This window comes from Salvelinus namaycush, chromosome 2 (genome assembly GCF_016432855.1).
Source record: "Salvelinus namaycush isolate Seneca chromosome 2, SaNama_1.0, whole genome shotgun sequence".
Classification (NCBI taxonomy): domain Eukaryota; kingdom Metazoa; phylum Chordata; class Actinopteri; order Salmoniformes; family Salmonidae; genus Salvelinus; species Salvelinus namaycush.
The window spans coordinates 6,886,605-6,903,179 of NC_052308.1; the positions used below are offsets into that span (position 1 = coordinate 6,886,605).

Sequence of the window (16,575 nt, forward strand, 5' to 3'; positions counted from 1 at the left end):
CTCCAATACAAGGACTACTTTACAATAATTAATGTAGAACGGTGGTAATAAACATAGTAATAATAAAAATGTTGCATATTAATATTTGCCGATCGTGTGTAATCATGTTTCTTCAGTTCCTTTCCCCAGCCTGGGCTCGAACCATAGACCCTCTTAACATATTGACAACTTTCACCCACCAAGCATCGTTACCTCGCACCCCTAAATAGCAAGCGTTTGACACATCGGCAACACTCGTTTTACTGAAATATAGAAAATACTATATAGCATCCTAACAATTACAAGTCAGCCATTTCCAAAATGTTCATTTTTATTAAGTACAGAAAAGAGGCTCGATTTAGCAGTAAACAATCAAAGGCATAGGAGGAGGAAGAGGCAAGGAGTGGTCAGGGAAAGAGAGAATAGAGAAGGGAGGGGCTTGTAGAAAAAGAGCAAAGGGGGGGGGGGGGGGGGTCAAAGCCTTATTCCAGCCTCATTATTATTACAATCCACGATTTTGTTTCTCTTTGATGCAGTTAAAACAGCAGACCACTGCAAGCGGGGCAACATCAGTATGAAAATATGCTTTAAAATGCAGCAAAAAACTAGCAAACGCGTCTCAAGGCATCAGTTGACATCCTAAACGACTCAATTTCAACACCGCAGACATGTTCCGTCCCAAGTGGCACCCTATTCCCTACATAGTGCACTACTTTTGAACTGGGCTCTTAAGAATCAGGTCAAAAGTAGTGCACTATGTAGGGAATAGGGTGCCATTTGGGACATAGACAGCCCCCTCTCCTTTATAACGTACACCGTTGAAACAGCAGCTCCTAAAAACTGTACAGCCGCTGTTCTGTAGAGGGAAAGCAGAGAGCCACGGTCAACGTATTTAGTACAGATATGTACAACACAGGGGTCCAGATTTGGTATGCGTTCAAAATGGCACCGTGTTCCTAACTTTATAGGGAGCAGGGTGGCCATTTTTGGAAGGCAACCACGACCTTCTGAATAGAAAATAAAAATCTGCTGTTCTGGAATCAGATACAGTAGTACCCATTCTGATCATTTTGTGAAAGTGGATAATTCTCATGATATTGTATCACACCATCTAGCTAACACCCAAAATAATATTTTTTTTCTTTCTCTGAGGCAAACCTTGTGTGGAACGTTAAACACCACAGGAGAGAACATATGAAACATGGTTATTCAGTAGCATTAGTCATGGTCTGTGGACCCATGCAGGTAACAGAAAGTAGTAAATAAAAATTTAGTTCATGGTACTGTACCCACATTGTGCGAAGTGCTATTACAAAGCTGCTACCTGGAGCGAGACAACAAAGGACAGGGATGATGTCACAGAATAACTTACGGAACCAGACGGTTCCATTCCGTTCAGTAAGTTTCAGTTCATTCACATCGGTTCCCAGTTCAGGAAGAACTCATGGAGAATCCTTAGAATCTATGACAGTCCAAACCTTCTTTATCGTATTCTAGGCAGCTACGCTTCCCCACAAACACACAATAAATATGTTTTGTTATTGAAGGAAAGATCCAAACTAACCTCTATCAATACTGTACATAGAACAAAACTATTCTGATGTGCTAGTCTAGTGGTAGACAGTTGGTGTTCTGGAGATACGATCCATTGGAGGTCTGTAAGGTTTGATCTTAACTCTGACAGGTGTGCATATTCAATCAAACAAGACAAAAACTAAAAGACAGGATACTCTCAGAACAAAACGTGTTACCAGGTGTCATCGTTGGTACAGAGAGAAAAGAGAGGGAGGAGAGAGAAAAGACGTTGATACTCAAGTGATATCCAGTCAGTAGAAACAAGGAACCAAATAAGAGACAAACAGATAAGAGTTCTACTGGATTATACCTGGGACACTAGGGTGTTCAGCAGCCAGTCTAGTGTGTGTGTGTGTTGAACCACTAGGTGGAGATGCAGTCATAGTGAAAGCCCTGGCTCTCCGTTGAGGTGTGTGTTTACGTTTGTTTGAATGTGTGTATCGAAGAGTGTATGCGTTAGTGTGTTTATGTACATGTCTGCTGCTTGTGACTGTGGTAGCGCCCGGGGATCCTCTAGGGGGCGATCCATGCGTGTCGGAGGCACTCCGCAGCCGTGGCTCTCTTCTCTGGTACCAGGTCTAACATCGGGAGCAGGAAGCTGGAGAAGGTAGCTGCCTCCTCTTTAGACCACTCATACTTCTCCACCAACACCTCCAACAGACCCCACGGCTTCAGCTTGGTGATGTGCCGGAGGTCCCCTACACAGAGAGAGAGGGAGTTCACTACACACATACCGCGGAAAGATAAAACAGAAAGACATACACCCTCACGCTTAGACAAGGCTCAACTTTAAACCAAATCAAACTGGATTTGTCACGTGCCGAATACAACGCAGTTAAGAAAATATTTACAAAAATATAGAAAATTGAAAACGAACAAATACTTTAAAGAGCAACATTAAAATAACAATAGCGAGGTTATATACAGGGGGTACTGGTACAGAGTCAATGTGCGGGGGCACTGGTTAGTTGAGGTAATATGTACATGTTGGTAGAGTTATTAAAGTGACTATGCATAGATAATTAACAGAGTAGCAGCAGCGTAAAAATCGGGGAGGGGGGATTAGCTGTTCAGCGGTCTTATGGCTTGGGGGTAGAAGTTGTTAAAAAGCCTTTTGGATCTAGACTTGGTGCTCCGGTTCCGCTTGCCGTGCGGTAGTAGAGAGAACAGTCTATGACTAGGGTGGCTGGAGTCTTTAACAATTTTTAGGGCCTTCCTCTGACACCGCCTGGTATAGAGATCCTGGGTGGCAGAAAGCTTGGCCCCAGTGATGTACTGAGCCGTACGCACTACCATCTGTAGCACCTTGCGGTCGGAGGCCAAGCAGTTGCCATACCAGGCAGTGATGCAACAAGTCAGGATGCTCTCGATGGTGCAGCTGTATAACTTTTTGAGGATCTGAGGACCCATGCCAAATCTGTTCAGTCTCCTGAGGGGAAATAGGCTTTGTCGAGCCCTCTTCACAACTGTCTTGGTGTGCTTGGACCATGATAGTTTGTTGGTGATGTGGACACTGACAAGCTCACTACAGCCCCGTCGATGAGAATGGGGGCGTGCTCGGTACTCCTTTTCCTGTAGTCCACAATCATCTCCTCTCTCTTGATCACGTTGAGGGAGAGTTTCTTATCCTGGCACCACACGGCCAGGTCTCTGACCTCCTCCCTATAGGCTGTCTCATCGTTGTCGGTGATCAGGCCTACCTAACACTGTTGTGTCGTCGGCAAACTTAATGGTGTTGGAGTCGTGCCTGGCCGTGCAGTCATTAGTGAACAGGGAGTAAAGTATGGGACTATGCAAAGCGAGAAAGTTACCTATGCAAAGACCTTGTATAGGAAAGAGCAAAAAGACAGAAAAACATCACACACACTAACAAACACACACAAACACAGTAAGAAACAGCAGATGTAACGTTTACCTTTCTTGGTGAAGAATTCCTTGGAGTATTTTCCTGCTAGGATCAGCTTCCTAGGAACTTTACCCAGCAGCTCAATGATCAGCGCTATGTGGTCTACACACAGGATGAAGAAAGGAAGAGGAGGAGAAGTGAATAACACAGACGTCCAGAATCCTCCTCGGGGAGACAGTAGCAGGATGACATGGGATGCCAGTGTCTAAAGTAGGGCCCTGTGTTTTGTGCAAACATGACATGCTTGGATTTGAACCTTTATTTAAAAATATATTTAAAAAATAAATCAAACTGACCCCTTTTCTTTTTATGTCAGACTGTCCTGCACCAACCTCAGACAACTGCTTTTCATTTTGGGGTCATTTTCACTTCTTGATTAAGCTTAAAATACAGGATAAACTCTTGCTATGTCACATTAAATCGCTCAAAACACAGGTCCCTAAACTTTGAGGTCCAAAATATGACAGACTTTTAAAAAGGCACAATCTGTAAGACTTAAGAGGGGGGAGGGGTGGAACATGCCTTCATCTCTGGTGTAGTCCTGTCCAGAGTGAGGCTCAAACAGGTAGTCTCCTGTAGCCAGCTCAAAGGCCTGGTTAAAACACACAGTCACAACAGTTCATATAAAACACACTACCACAAAACATTGTATATAAACACAGTAAAATAACTTGTCCTTGTACCATTACTGTCCTGTGCTCTGTGTTTTCCCTCCATAACATCTCTCACATTCCTTTGTGGTTTAACAGCCTTCTGACTGTCAGCACACTCCTCCTGCCCTTCAAGGAAGGCTGATCTCCTGTGTGTCCTTCAGGGAACGCTCTCCTTTATGCGTCTGTAACTAATGAAGTAGACAATAGCCAGCCCTTATTGTTGTTTTGAAACGCTCAGTCATACCAGACAGGGTAGACTGATGACTAGCCAGCCGGGCAGCTCAATACAAGCCCATATCAAAGCACTGTCTGCTAGGCAGTTAGACTTACTGAGGCTATACATTTACTGAGGTGTTTCAAGTTCCTGGGGGACCTCCTTAGGAAACTAACCCATTTATTAAACATGCTTGTATTTGTAAGTTATAACACGCATTCATGTTTTGTGGTGCAGTGAAATGACTTAGTCAACATCATACAGCCCACCTGACCTGCGTTATTTCTAACAGATGAAAAACACAAACATTCCACGTTCATTTCAACTGAGAGGAACACAGAAACATTCCACGTTCATTTCAACTGAGAGGAACACAGAAACATTCCAACTGACAGGAACACAGAAACATTCCACGTTCATTTCAACTGACAGGAACACAGAAACATTCCACGTTCATTTCAACTGAGAGGAACACAGAAACATTCCACGTTCATTCCAACTGACAGGAACACAGAAACATTCCACGTTCATTTCAACTGACAGGAACACAGAAACATTCCACGTTCATTCCAACTGACAGGAACACAGAAACATTCCACGTTCATTTCAACTGACAGGAACACAGAAACATTCCACGTTCATTTCAACTGAGAGGAACACAGAAACATTCCACGTTCATTTCAACTGAGAGGAACACAGAAACATTCCACGTTCATTTCAACTGAGAGGAACACAGAAACATTCCACGTTCATTTCAACTGACAGGAACACAGAAACATTCCACGTTCATTTCAACTGACAGGAACACAGAAACATTCCACGTTCATTTCAACTGAGAGGAACACAGAAACATTCCACGTTCATTTCAACTGAGAGGAACACAGAAACATTCCAACTGACAGGAACACAGAAACATTCCACGTTCATTTCAACTGAGAGGAACACAGAAACATTCCACGTTCATTTCAACTGACAGGAACACAGAAACATTCCACGTTCATTTCAACTGACAGGAACACAGAAACATTCCACGTTCATTTCAACTGACAGGAACACAGAAACATTCCAACTGACAGGAACACAGAAACATTCCACGTTCATTTCAACTGACAGGAACACAGAAACATTCCACGTTCATTTCAACTGAGAGGAACACAGAAACATTCCACGTTCATTTCAACTGAGAGGAACACAGAAACATTCCACGTTCATTTCAACTGAGAGGAACACAGAAACATTCCACGTTCATTTCAACTGAGAGGAACACAGAAACATTCCAACTGACAGGAACACAGAAACATTCCACGTTCATTTCAACTGACAGGAACACAGAAACATTCCACGTTCATTTCAACTGACAGGAACACAGAAACATTCCAAGTTAATTTCAACTGACAGGCATGTTTTGGGTTGATATTACATGCATGAGAGAGAGAGTGTGTGTGTGTGTGTCCACCCACCATTGCAGCAGTGCTCCAGATATCAGCAGGCGTCCCGTAGCCCGCTCCCATCAACACCTCCAGAGAACGGTACTGACGAGTTTGGATGTCATCTGTAAAGTGTTTGTGCTGAGGGATGGAGAGAGACAAGGAGAGAGATAAAGAAGGGTTCACTGATCTGAAATGACTGGTATTAGTAAAACTGTTGCTAATTCAGTCATTAGTTTCATCATCTGATCGTTTGGAGTTGATGAGAAGTGGAACTTCCTGATTAATAATTAAAACCCTCTTAAGGATCAAACCCTTTTTTCTTTTCAATTTTGGCCTAAAAACAACATACCCAAATCTAAGTGCCTGTAGCTCAGGACCTGCAGCAAGGATATGCTGATTCATGATACCACTTGAAAGGAAACACTTTGAAGTTTGTGGAAATGTGTAACTAATGTAGGTAGGAAGTATAGAAGGATGCATTTAAATGTTTCTAAACAGTCTGGTCCAGGGTGATCCAGTGGTCCAGGGTGGTCCAGTGGTCTAAGCCACTGCCTCCAGAACATCCACCACTGCAGAATGGGTGCCATGTCAACCCACTACTATTTCAACACCATCTTGCAGAATGTCTGATGTACTCACCACCCAGCAGGCGTTCCCCAGGTCGGCGATTTTGATCTGGATCTTGTCTGCATTGAGAGGTTCCAGAGGGTTGACCAACAGACTACCTGCTGCTACTTTATCTACAGACAAGAGAGAGAGAGAACGAGAGATGGACAAGGAGAGAGGAACACAATGCATTAGCCAAGTGAACATACCTACATGACCAAAAGTAAGTGGACACCTGCTCGTCGAACATCTCATTCCAAAATCATGGGCATTAATATGGAGTTGGTCCCCCCTTTGCTGCTATAACAGCCTCCACTCTTCTGGGAAGGCTTTAAACTAGATGCTGGAACATTGCTGCGGAGACTTGCTTCCATTCAGCCACAAGAGCATTAGTGAGGTTGAGCACTGATGTTGGCCAATTAGGCCTGACTTGCAGTCTGCGATTCCTCCCAAAGCTGTTCGATGGGGTTGAGGTCAGGGCTCTGTGCAAGCCAGTCAAGTTCCTCCACACCAATCTTGACAAAACATTTCTCTACGGACCTCACTTTGTGCACGGGGCGGCAGGTATCCTAGTGGTTAGAGCGTTGGACTAGTAACCGAAAGGTTGCAAGATCGAATCTCCGACAAGGTAAAAATCTGTCGTTCTGCCCCTGAACAAGGCAGTTAACCCACTGTTCCTAGGCCGTCAATGAACAAAAATAATTTGTTCTTAACTGACTTGCCTAGTTAAATAAAAGGTCAAATAATTTTTTTTATTGTCATGCTGAAACAGGAAAGGGCCTTTCCCAAACTGTTGCCACAAAGTTGGAAGCACAGAATCGTCTAGAATGTCAAGATTTCCCTTCACTGGAACTAAGGGGCCTGAACCATGAAAAACAGCCCCAGACCTTTATTCCTCCTCCACCAAACTTTACAGTTGGCACTTTGCTTTGGGGCAGGTAGCGTTCTCCTGGCATCCGCCAAACCCAGATTAGTCCGTCGGACTTCCAGATGGTGAAGCGTGATTCATCACTCCTGAGAACGCGTTTCCATGAAGCTCCCGACGAACAGTTCTCGTGCTGACGTTGCTTCCAGAGGCAGTTTGGAACTCATTAGTGAGTGTTGCAACCAAGGACAGACGATTTTTTACGCGCTTCAGCACTCGGTGGTTCCATTCTGTGAGCTTGTGTGGCTTACCACTTCGCGGATGAGCCATTGTTGCTCCTCGACGTTTTCACTTCACAACAACAGCACTTACAGTTGACCGGGGCAGCTCTAGCAAAGCAGAAATTTGACGAACTGACTTGTTGGAAAGGTGGCATCCTATGACGGCGCCACGTTGAAAGTCACTGTGAAGAGAGGAAAGAGAGGAGGAGGAAAACGAAGAGGAGATTGAAAGAGTACTGACGAGGTGATATTAGAAGCACTTAGGTGGTTAGTGGGGAGACTAACATACCGCCGCGCCCACAGATAACACTACAGATACCGCCGCGCCTACAGATAACACTACAGATACCGCCGCGCCCACAGATAACACTACAGATACCGCCGCGCCCACAGATAACACTACAGATACCGCCGCGCCCACAGATAACACTACAGATACCGCCACGCATACAGATAACACTACAGATACCGCCACGCCTACAGATAACACTACAGATACCGCCACGCCTACAGATAACACTACAGATACCGCCGTGCCCACAGATAACACTACAGATACCGCCGCGCCCACAGATAACACTACAGATACCGCCGCGCCTACAGATAACACTACAGATACCGCCGTGCCCACAGATAACACTACAGATACCGCCGTGCCCACAGATAACACTACAGATACCGCCGCGCCCACAGATAACACTACAGATACCGCCACGCCTACAGATAACACTACAGATACCGCCGCGTCTACAGATAACACTACAGATACCGCCGCGCCTACAGATACCGCCGTGCCCACAGATAACACTACAGATACCGCCGCGCCCACAGATAACACTACAGATACCGCCGCGTCTACAGATAACACTACAGATACCGCCGCGTCTACAGATACCGCCGTGCCCACAGATAACACTACAGATACCGCCGCGCCCACAGATAACACTACAGATACCGCCACGCCTACAGATAACACTACAGATACCGCCTTGCCTACAGATAACACTACAGATACCGCCACGCCTACAGATAACACTACAGATACCGCCACGCCTACAGATAACACTACAGATACCGCCGCGCCTACAGATAACACTACAGATACCGCCACGCATACAGATAACACTACAGATACCGCCTTGCCTACAGATAACACTACAGATACCGCCGCGCCCACAGATAACACTACAGATACCGCCACGCCTACAGATAACACTACAGATACCGCCACGCATACAGATAACACTACAGATACCGCCTTGCCTACAGATAACACTACAGATACCGCCGCGCCTACAGATACCGCCGCGCATACAGATAACACTACAGATACCGCCGCGCATACAGATAACACTACAGATACCGCCACGCATACAGATAACACTACAGATACCGCCACGCATACAGATAACACTACAGATACCGCCGCGCCTACAGATAACACTACAGATACCGCCGCGCCTACAGATAACACTACAGATACCGCCACGCCTACAGATAACACTACAGATACCGCCGCGCCTACAGATAACACTACAGATACCGCCGCGCCTACAGATAACACTACAGATACCGCCACGCCTACAGATAACACTACAGATACCGCCGCGTCTACAGATAACACTACAGATACCGCCTTGCCTACAGATAACACTACAGATACCGCCGTGCCCACAGATAACACTACAGATACCGCCACGCATACAGATAACACTACAGATACCGCCACGCCTACAGATAACACTACAGATACCGCCACGCCTACAGATAACACTACAGATACCGCCGTGCCCACAGATAACACTACAGATACCGCCGCGCCCACAGATAACACTACAGATACCGCCGCGCCCACAGATAACACTACAGATACCGCCGTGCCCACAGATAACACTACAGATACCGCCGTGCCCACAGATAACACTACAGATACCGCCGTGCCCACAGATAACACTACAGATACCGCCGCGCGCACAGATAACACTACAGATACCGCCGTGCCCACAGATAACACTACAGATACCGCCACGCCTACAGATAACACTACAGATACCGCCGCGTCTACAGATAACACTACAGATACCGCCGCGCCTACAGATAACACTACAGATACCGCCGTGCCCACAGATAACACTACAGATACCGCCACGCCTACAGATAACACTACAGATACCGCCGCGCGCACAGATAACACTACAGATACCGCCGTGCCCACAGATAACACTACAGATACCGCCACGCCTACAGATAACACTACAGATACCGCCGCGTCTACAGATAACACTACAGATACCGCCGCGCCCACAGAGAACACTACAGATACCGCCGCGTCTACAGATACCGCCTTGCCCACAGATAACACTACAGATACCGCCGTGCCCACAGATAACACTACAGATACCGCCTTGCCTACAGATAACACTACAGATACCGCCACGCCTACAGATAACACTACAGATACCGCCGCGCCCACAGATAACACTACAGATACCGCCACGCCCACAGATAACACTACAGATACCGCCGCGCATACAGATAACACTACAGATACCGCCGCGCATACAGATAACACTACAGATACCGCCACGCCTACAGATACCGCCGCGCCTACAGATACCGCCGCGCCTACAGATACCGCCGCGCCTACAGATAACACTACAGATACCGCCGCGCCTACAGATACCGCCACGCCTACAGATAACACTACAGATACCGCCGCGCCTACAGATACCGCCACGCCTACAGATAACACTACAGATACCGCCGCGCATACAGATAACACTACAGATACCGCCGTGCCCACAGATAACACTACAGATACCGCCGTGCCCACAGATAACACTACAGATACCGCCGCGCGCACAGATAACACTACAGATACCGCCACGCATACAGATAACACTACAGATACCGCCGCGTCTACAGATAACACTACAGATACCGCCGCGCCTACAGATACCACTACAGATACCGCCGCGCCCACAGATAACACTACAGATACCGCCGCGTCTACAGATAACACTACAGATACCGCCGCGTCTACAGATACCGCCGTGCCCACAGATAACACTACAGATACCGCCGCGCCCACAGATAACACTACAGATACCGCCACGCCTACAGATAACACTACAGATACCGCCTTGCCTACAGATAACACTACAGATACCGCCACGCCTACAGATAACACTACAGATACCGCCACGCCTACAGATAACACTACAGATACCGCCGCGCCTACAGATAACACTACAGATACCGCCACGCATACAGATAACACTACAGATACCGCCTTGCCTACAGATAACACTACAGATACCGCCGCGCCCACAGATAACACTACAGATACCGCCACGCCTACAGATAACACTACAGATACCGCCACGCATACAGATAACACTACAGATACCGCCTTGCCTACAGATAACACTACAGATACCGCCGCGCCTACAGATACCGCCGCGCATACAGATAACACTACAGATACCGCCGCGCATACAGATAACACTACAGATACCGCCACGCATACAGATAACACTACAGATACCGCCACGCATACAGATAACACTACAGATACCGCCGCGCCTACAGATAACACTACAGATACCGCCGCGCATACAGATAACACTACAGATACCGCCACGCCTACAGATAACACTACAGATACCGCCGCGTCTACAGATAACACTACAGATACCGCCGCGCCTACAGATAACACTACAGATACCGCCACGCCTACAGATAACACTACAGATACCGCCGCGTCTACAGATAACACTACAGATTCCGCCACGCCTACAGATAACACTACAGATACCGCCTTGCCTACAGATAACACTACAGATTCCGCCACGCCCACAGATAACACTACAGATACCGCCACGCATACAGATAACACTACAGATACCGCCACGCCTACAGATAACACTACAGATACCGCCACGCCTACAGATAACACTACAGATACCGCCACGCCTACAGATAACACTACAGATACCGCCGTGCCCACAGATAACACTACAGATACCGCCGCGCCCACAGATAACACTACAGATACCGCCGCGCCCACAGATAACACTACAGATACCGCCGTGCCCACAGATAACACTACAGATACCGCCGTGCCCACAGATAACACTACAGATACCGCCGTGCCCACAGATAACACTACAGATACCGCCGCGCCCACAGATAACACTACAGATACCGCCGCGTCTACAGATAACACTACAGATACCGCCGCGTCTACAGATACCGCCGTGCCCACAGATAACACTACAGATACCGCCGCGCCCACAGATAACACTACAGATACCGCCGCGCCTACAGATAACACTACAGATACCGCCGTGCCCACAGATAACACTACAGATACCGCCTTGCCTACAGATAACACTACAGATACCGCCACGCCTACAGATAACACTACAGATACCGCCGTGCCCACAGATAACACTACAGATACCGCCTTGCCTACAGATAACACTACAGATACCGCCACGCCTACAGATAACACTACAGATACCGCCGCGCCTACAGATAACACTACAGATACCGCCACGCCCACAGATAACACTACAGATACCGCCGCGCATACAGATAACACTACAGATACCGCCGCGCATACAGATAACACTACAGATACCGCCACGCCTACAGATAACACTACAGATACCGCCGCGCCTACAGATACCGCCACGCCTACAGATAACACTACAGATACCGCCGCGCCTACAGATACCGCCACGCCTACAGATAACACTACAGATACCGCCGCGCCTACAGATACCGCCACGCCTACAGATAACACTACAGATACCGCCGCGCCTACAGATACCACTACAGATACCGCCGCGCCTACAGATAACACTACAGATACCGCCGCGCATACAGATACCGCCACGCCTACAGATAACACTACAGATACCGCCGCGCATACAGATAACACTACAGATACCGCCGCGCCTACAGATAACACTACAGATACCGCCGCGCATACAGATACCACTACAGATACCGCCACGCCTACAGATAACACTACAGATACCGCCGCGCATACAGATAACACTACAGATACCGCCGCGCCTACAGATACCGCCACGCCTACAGATAACACTACAGATACCGCCGCGCATACAGATAACACTACAGATACCGCCGCGCCTACAGATACCACTACAGATACCGCCACGCCTACAGATAACACTACAGATACCGCCGCGTCTACAGATAACACTACAGATACCGCCACGCCCACAGATAACACTACAGATACCGCCACGCCTACAGATAACACTACAGATACCGCCGCGCCTACAGATAACACTACAGATACCGCCACGCATACAGATAACACTACAGATACCGCCACGCACACAGATAACACTACAGATACCGCGGCGCCTACAGATACCGCCACGCCCACAGATAACACTACAGATACCGCCACGCCTACAGATAACACTACAGATACCGCCGCGCCTACAGATAACACTACAGATACCGCCACGCATACAGATAACACTACAGATACCGCCTTGCCTACAGATAACACTACAGATACCGCCGCGCCTACAGATAACACTACAGATACCGCCGTGCCTACAGATAACACTACAGATACCGCCGTGCCTACAGATAACACTACAGATACCGCCGCGCCTACAGATAACCCTACAGATACCGCCGCGTCTACAGATACCGCCGTGCCTACAGATAACACTACAGATACCGCCGCGCCTACAGATAACACTACAGATACCGCCGCGCCCACAGATAACACTACAGATACCGCCGCGCCTACAGATACCACTACAGATACCGCCGCGCCTACAGATAACTACAGATACCGCCACGCCTACAGATACCACTACAGATACCGCCGCGCCCACAGATACCGCCGCGCCTACAGATACCGCCACGCCTACAGATAACACTACAGATACCGCCTTGCCTACAGATACCACTACAGATACCGCCACACCATCAGCTGTAGTGTATTCAGTGAGGTGAAACATTCAGAATGTTGCAGATAGACATGTAAGGAGTAGATCTGACGATCATTTAATCTACATGTTAGAGAGACGTGTGATGTACATGACATCTCTGTTCCATCTGAATGTTCAGTAACGCTGCGGCTTCCTGATGAAGTACCCAGCAAAGTGTCACTTCTCCACCACTAACCGTTCCTCTCCAGATCCTCTATTCCAGGCATCATCACAGTCTCCATCTCCTTCTCTAGTCGTTTACACTCCTCCATCTCTCTCTCCTTCCCCTGCTCTCTCCCTTGTTTACCGTCTGTAGCGGGATCGTGTGGGTCACCGGGACCTTTGCCGTTGTACTCTGGGTAAGATGCATTGACCGGCAGGTCTCGACCCTCCGTGCTGGCGTTGAGTTTGTTGGCTTTCTGTTGGTCCTCTTCGTCTATCTCCTCTTCTTCCTCGGTCCTCTGTACCTCCTGGCTCGCCGTGTCCTCCTCTGTGTGGCCGTTGCAGGTCACCTCCATCCTGCTCTCCTCCTCCTCCTCCTCCTTCTCTTCCGGTTTATCTGGACCTGGGTCAATGCAACAGATCAGTCAGTCAGTCACACGAATAGCAGTCAATACACTGCCGTGATCGCCAAACAGAAGAAAACGGCCTGAAACAGGGAAGGTACTACGTCAACTTATGCAAGAACTGGCAGAAATGTTTTGCTGTAGCGTGCCCTAATGTACACGATCCAAGTCACCAACCCTGGTCCCATGATATATGGTTTAAAAAAAAGATATGCCTTTCAGTTCCTTTAAAAACAAAAAGAAAACAGAATCTAATAGAGGTCCGCAGCATCGTTCTGATCTAGATTAAAGGTGAAGCACAGTCCCCCGGGTGGGTTTACCTGCTGTGACATCATTAGCCATGTCCTGTAGCGTGTCAGACGAGGGCGGGGGGGCACAGGGAGGGGCGTCTGTAGTGTTCTCTTCCTCCCCCTCCTCCTCTTCCTCTCCTCCTTCCGGCGCTCCCTCCATCTCCTGAATCCTCTTCTCTAACATCTCTGCCTGCTTCTTCTGTTTCTTCTTCATCTTCTTCTTCTTGTTCTTAGACATCTTCACCGTCTGAGGGGCGAGGAGAGAAGAGGGGCAAGGAGAGGAGCGAAAATAGGGACGACGAGAAGAGGGACGACGAGGAGAAGAGGGGCGAGGAGGGGAACGAGGAGAGTTGAGGAGAGGGGCGACGAGAAGAGGGGGGAGAGAGGGGATGATAAGGAGAGGAGACGGATAAGGAGAGGAGACGGATAAGGGGGAGAGGGATGAGGGGGAGAGGGATGAGGAGGGGAGAGGGATGAGGAGGGGAGAGGGATGAGGAGGGGAGAGGGATGAGGAGGGGAGAGGGATGAGGAGAGGGATGAGGAGAGGAGACGGATAAGGGGGAGAGGGATGAGGAGGGGATAAGGAGAGGATATGGATAATGAGAGAATGGATAAGGGGGAGAGGGATGAGATGAGGAGGGGGTAAGGAGAGGATACGGATAAGGAGAGGATACGGATAAGGAGAGGATATGGATAATGAGAGAATGGATAAGGGGGAGAGGGATGAGATGAGGACGGGGTAAGGAGAGGGAGATTAAAATGGGAAGAGAGAAGAAGGTTTAAGGTTTGGACTACTGTACCATTGCTAAGTGTGAACAGAACCACCCACTCCAACACATTATCTGGTAGATACAGCTGGTAGCAGCCACCACACACACAAAACAACATGCTTTTAGAAATAACACAAAGACTGATAGACTCACTGGTTTGGGTGCTGGAGCTGTGCTCACTGTGAACAGAGAGAACATTTTAGTCAGTGTTATGTCCTCAGCAAAATAACGACTAAACCAGCAGCAAAGGTGATATGTTAAATCTGCCTCAGTAATTAGCATGCAGTTTCAGTAGTACAGTGTGCATGTACTTTGTGTGTGTGTGTGTGTGTGTGTGTGTGTGTGTGTGTGTGTGTGCGCGCTCTGATTCACACACAGCTCTCCAGTGTCGTGGACCAGCGGGACTCGCACACCATCCCCGACCCCGCCTAAGAGACGGACGGTTATTTCTGCACCAAAACCCAGTGACTCACTGAACACCTATTTTTTTTTATAGCCTTCGTGGCTTTGAATAATGGCCTGTTCTCTCGTGTCTTCTCCTCTGTCTGTTGCATAATGGCCTGTTCTCTAGTGTCTTCTCCTCTGTCTGTTGCATAATGGCCTGTTCTCTAGTGTCTTCTCCTCTGTCTGTTGCATAATGGCCTGTTCTCTAGTGTCTTCTCCTCTGTCTGTTGCATAATGGCCTGTTCTCTAGTGTCTTCTCCTATGTCTGTTGTATAATGGCCTGTTCTCTAGTGTCTTCTCCTATGTCTGTTGTATAATGGCCTGTTCTCTCGTGTCTTCTCCTCTGTCTGTTGCATAATGTCCTGTTCTGTTGTGTCTTCTCCTGTCTGTTGCATAATGGCCTGTTCTCTTGTGTCTTCTCCTGTCTGTTGCATAATGGCCTGTTCTCTAGTGTCTTCTCCTGTCTGTTGCATAATGGCCTGTTCTCTAGTGTCTTCTCCTATCTGTTGCATAATGGCCTGTTCTCTCGTGTCTTCTCCTCTTTCTGTTGCATAATGGCCTGTTCTCTAGTGTCTTCTTTCTGTTGCATAATTGCCTGTTCTCTCGTGTCTTCTCCTCTTTCTGTTGCATAATGGCCTGTTCTCTCGTGTCTTCTCCTCTTTCTGTTGCATAATGGCCTGTTCTCTAGTGTCTTCTCCTATGTCTGTTGAATAATGGCCTGTTCTCTCGTGTCTTCTCCTGTCTGTTGCATAATGGCCTGTTCTCTCGTGTCTTCTCCTGTCTGTTGCATAATGGCCTGTTCTCTCGTGTCTTCTCCTGTCTGTTGCATAATGGCCTGTTCTCTAGTGTCTTCTCCTATGTCTGTTGAATAATGGCCTGTTCTCTAGTGTCTTCTCCTATGCCTGTTGAATAATAGCCTGTTCTCTCGTGTCTTCTCCTGTCTGTTGAATAATGGCCTGTTCTCTAGTGTCTTCTCCTATGCCTGTTGAATAATGTCCTGTTCTCTAGT

General features: G+C 47.9%; 1 protein-coding gene across 2 annotated transcripts in view; it reads right to left on the bottom strand.

Annotated features, from left to right (window-relative positions):
• Positions 1-292: 292 nt before the first annotated feature.
• The window catches only part of LOC120058327 (SRSF protein kinase 1-like), a 76,872-nt gene continuing 60,589 nt past the window's right edge, over positions 293-16,575 (bottom strand). Inside the window, exons 9-16 of one of the 2 annotated variants that reach the window (XM_039006913.1) lie at positions 15,276-15,301; positions 14,383-14,599; positions 13,804-14,061; positions 6,397-6,497; positions 5,788-5,895; positions 3,983-4,052; positions 3,470-3,562; positions 293-2,252 (exon numbers count right to left, since the gene is read on the bottom strand). In XM_039006913.1, coding sequence (XP_038862841.1) covers positions 2,068-2,252; positions 3,470-3,562; positions 3,983-4,052; positions 5,788-5,895; positions 6,397-6,497; positions 13,804-14,061; positions 14,383-14,599; positions 15,276-15,301 — 1,058 coding nt within the window. In that variant the 3' untranslated portion in view covers positions 293-2,067. Of the gene's footprint in view, positions 2,253-3,469; positions 3,563-3,982; positions 4,053-5,787; positions 5,896-6,396; positions 6,498-13,803; positions 14,062-14,382; positions 14,600-15,275; positions 15,302-16,575 lie in introns of those variants that run through there. The other variant, XM_039006922.1, reaches the window with a different exon arrangement.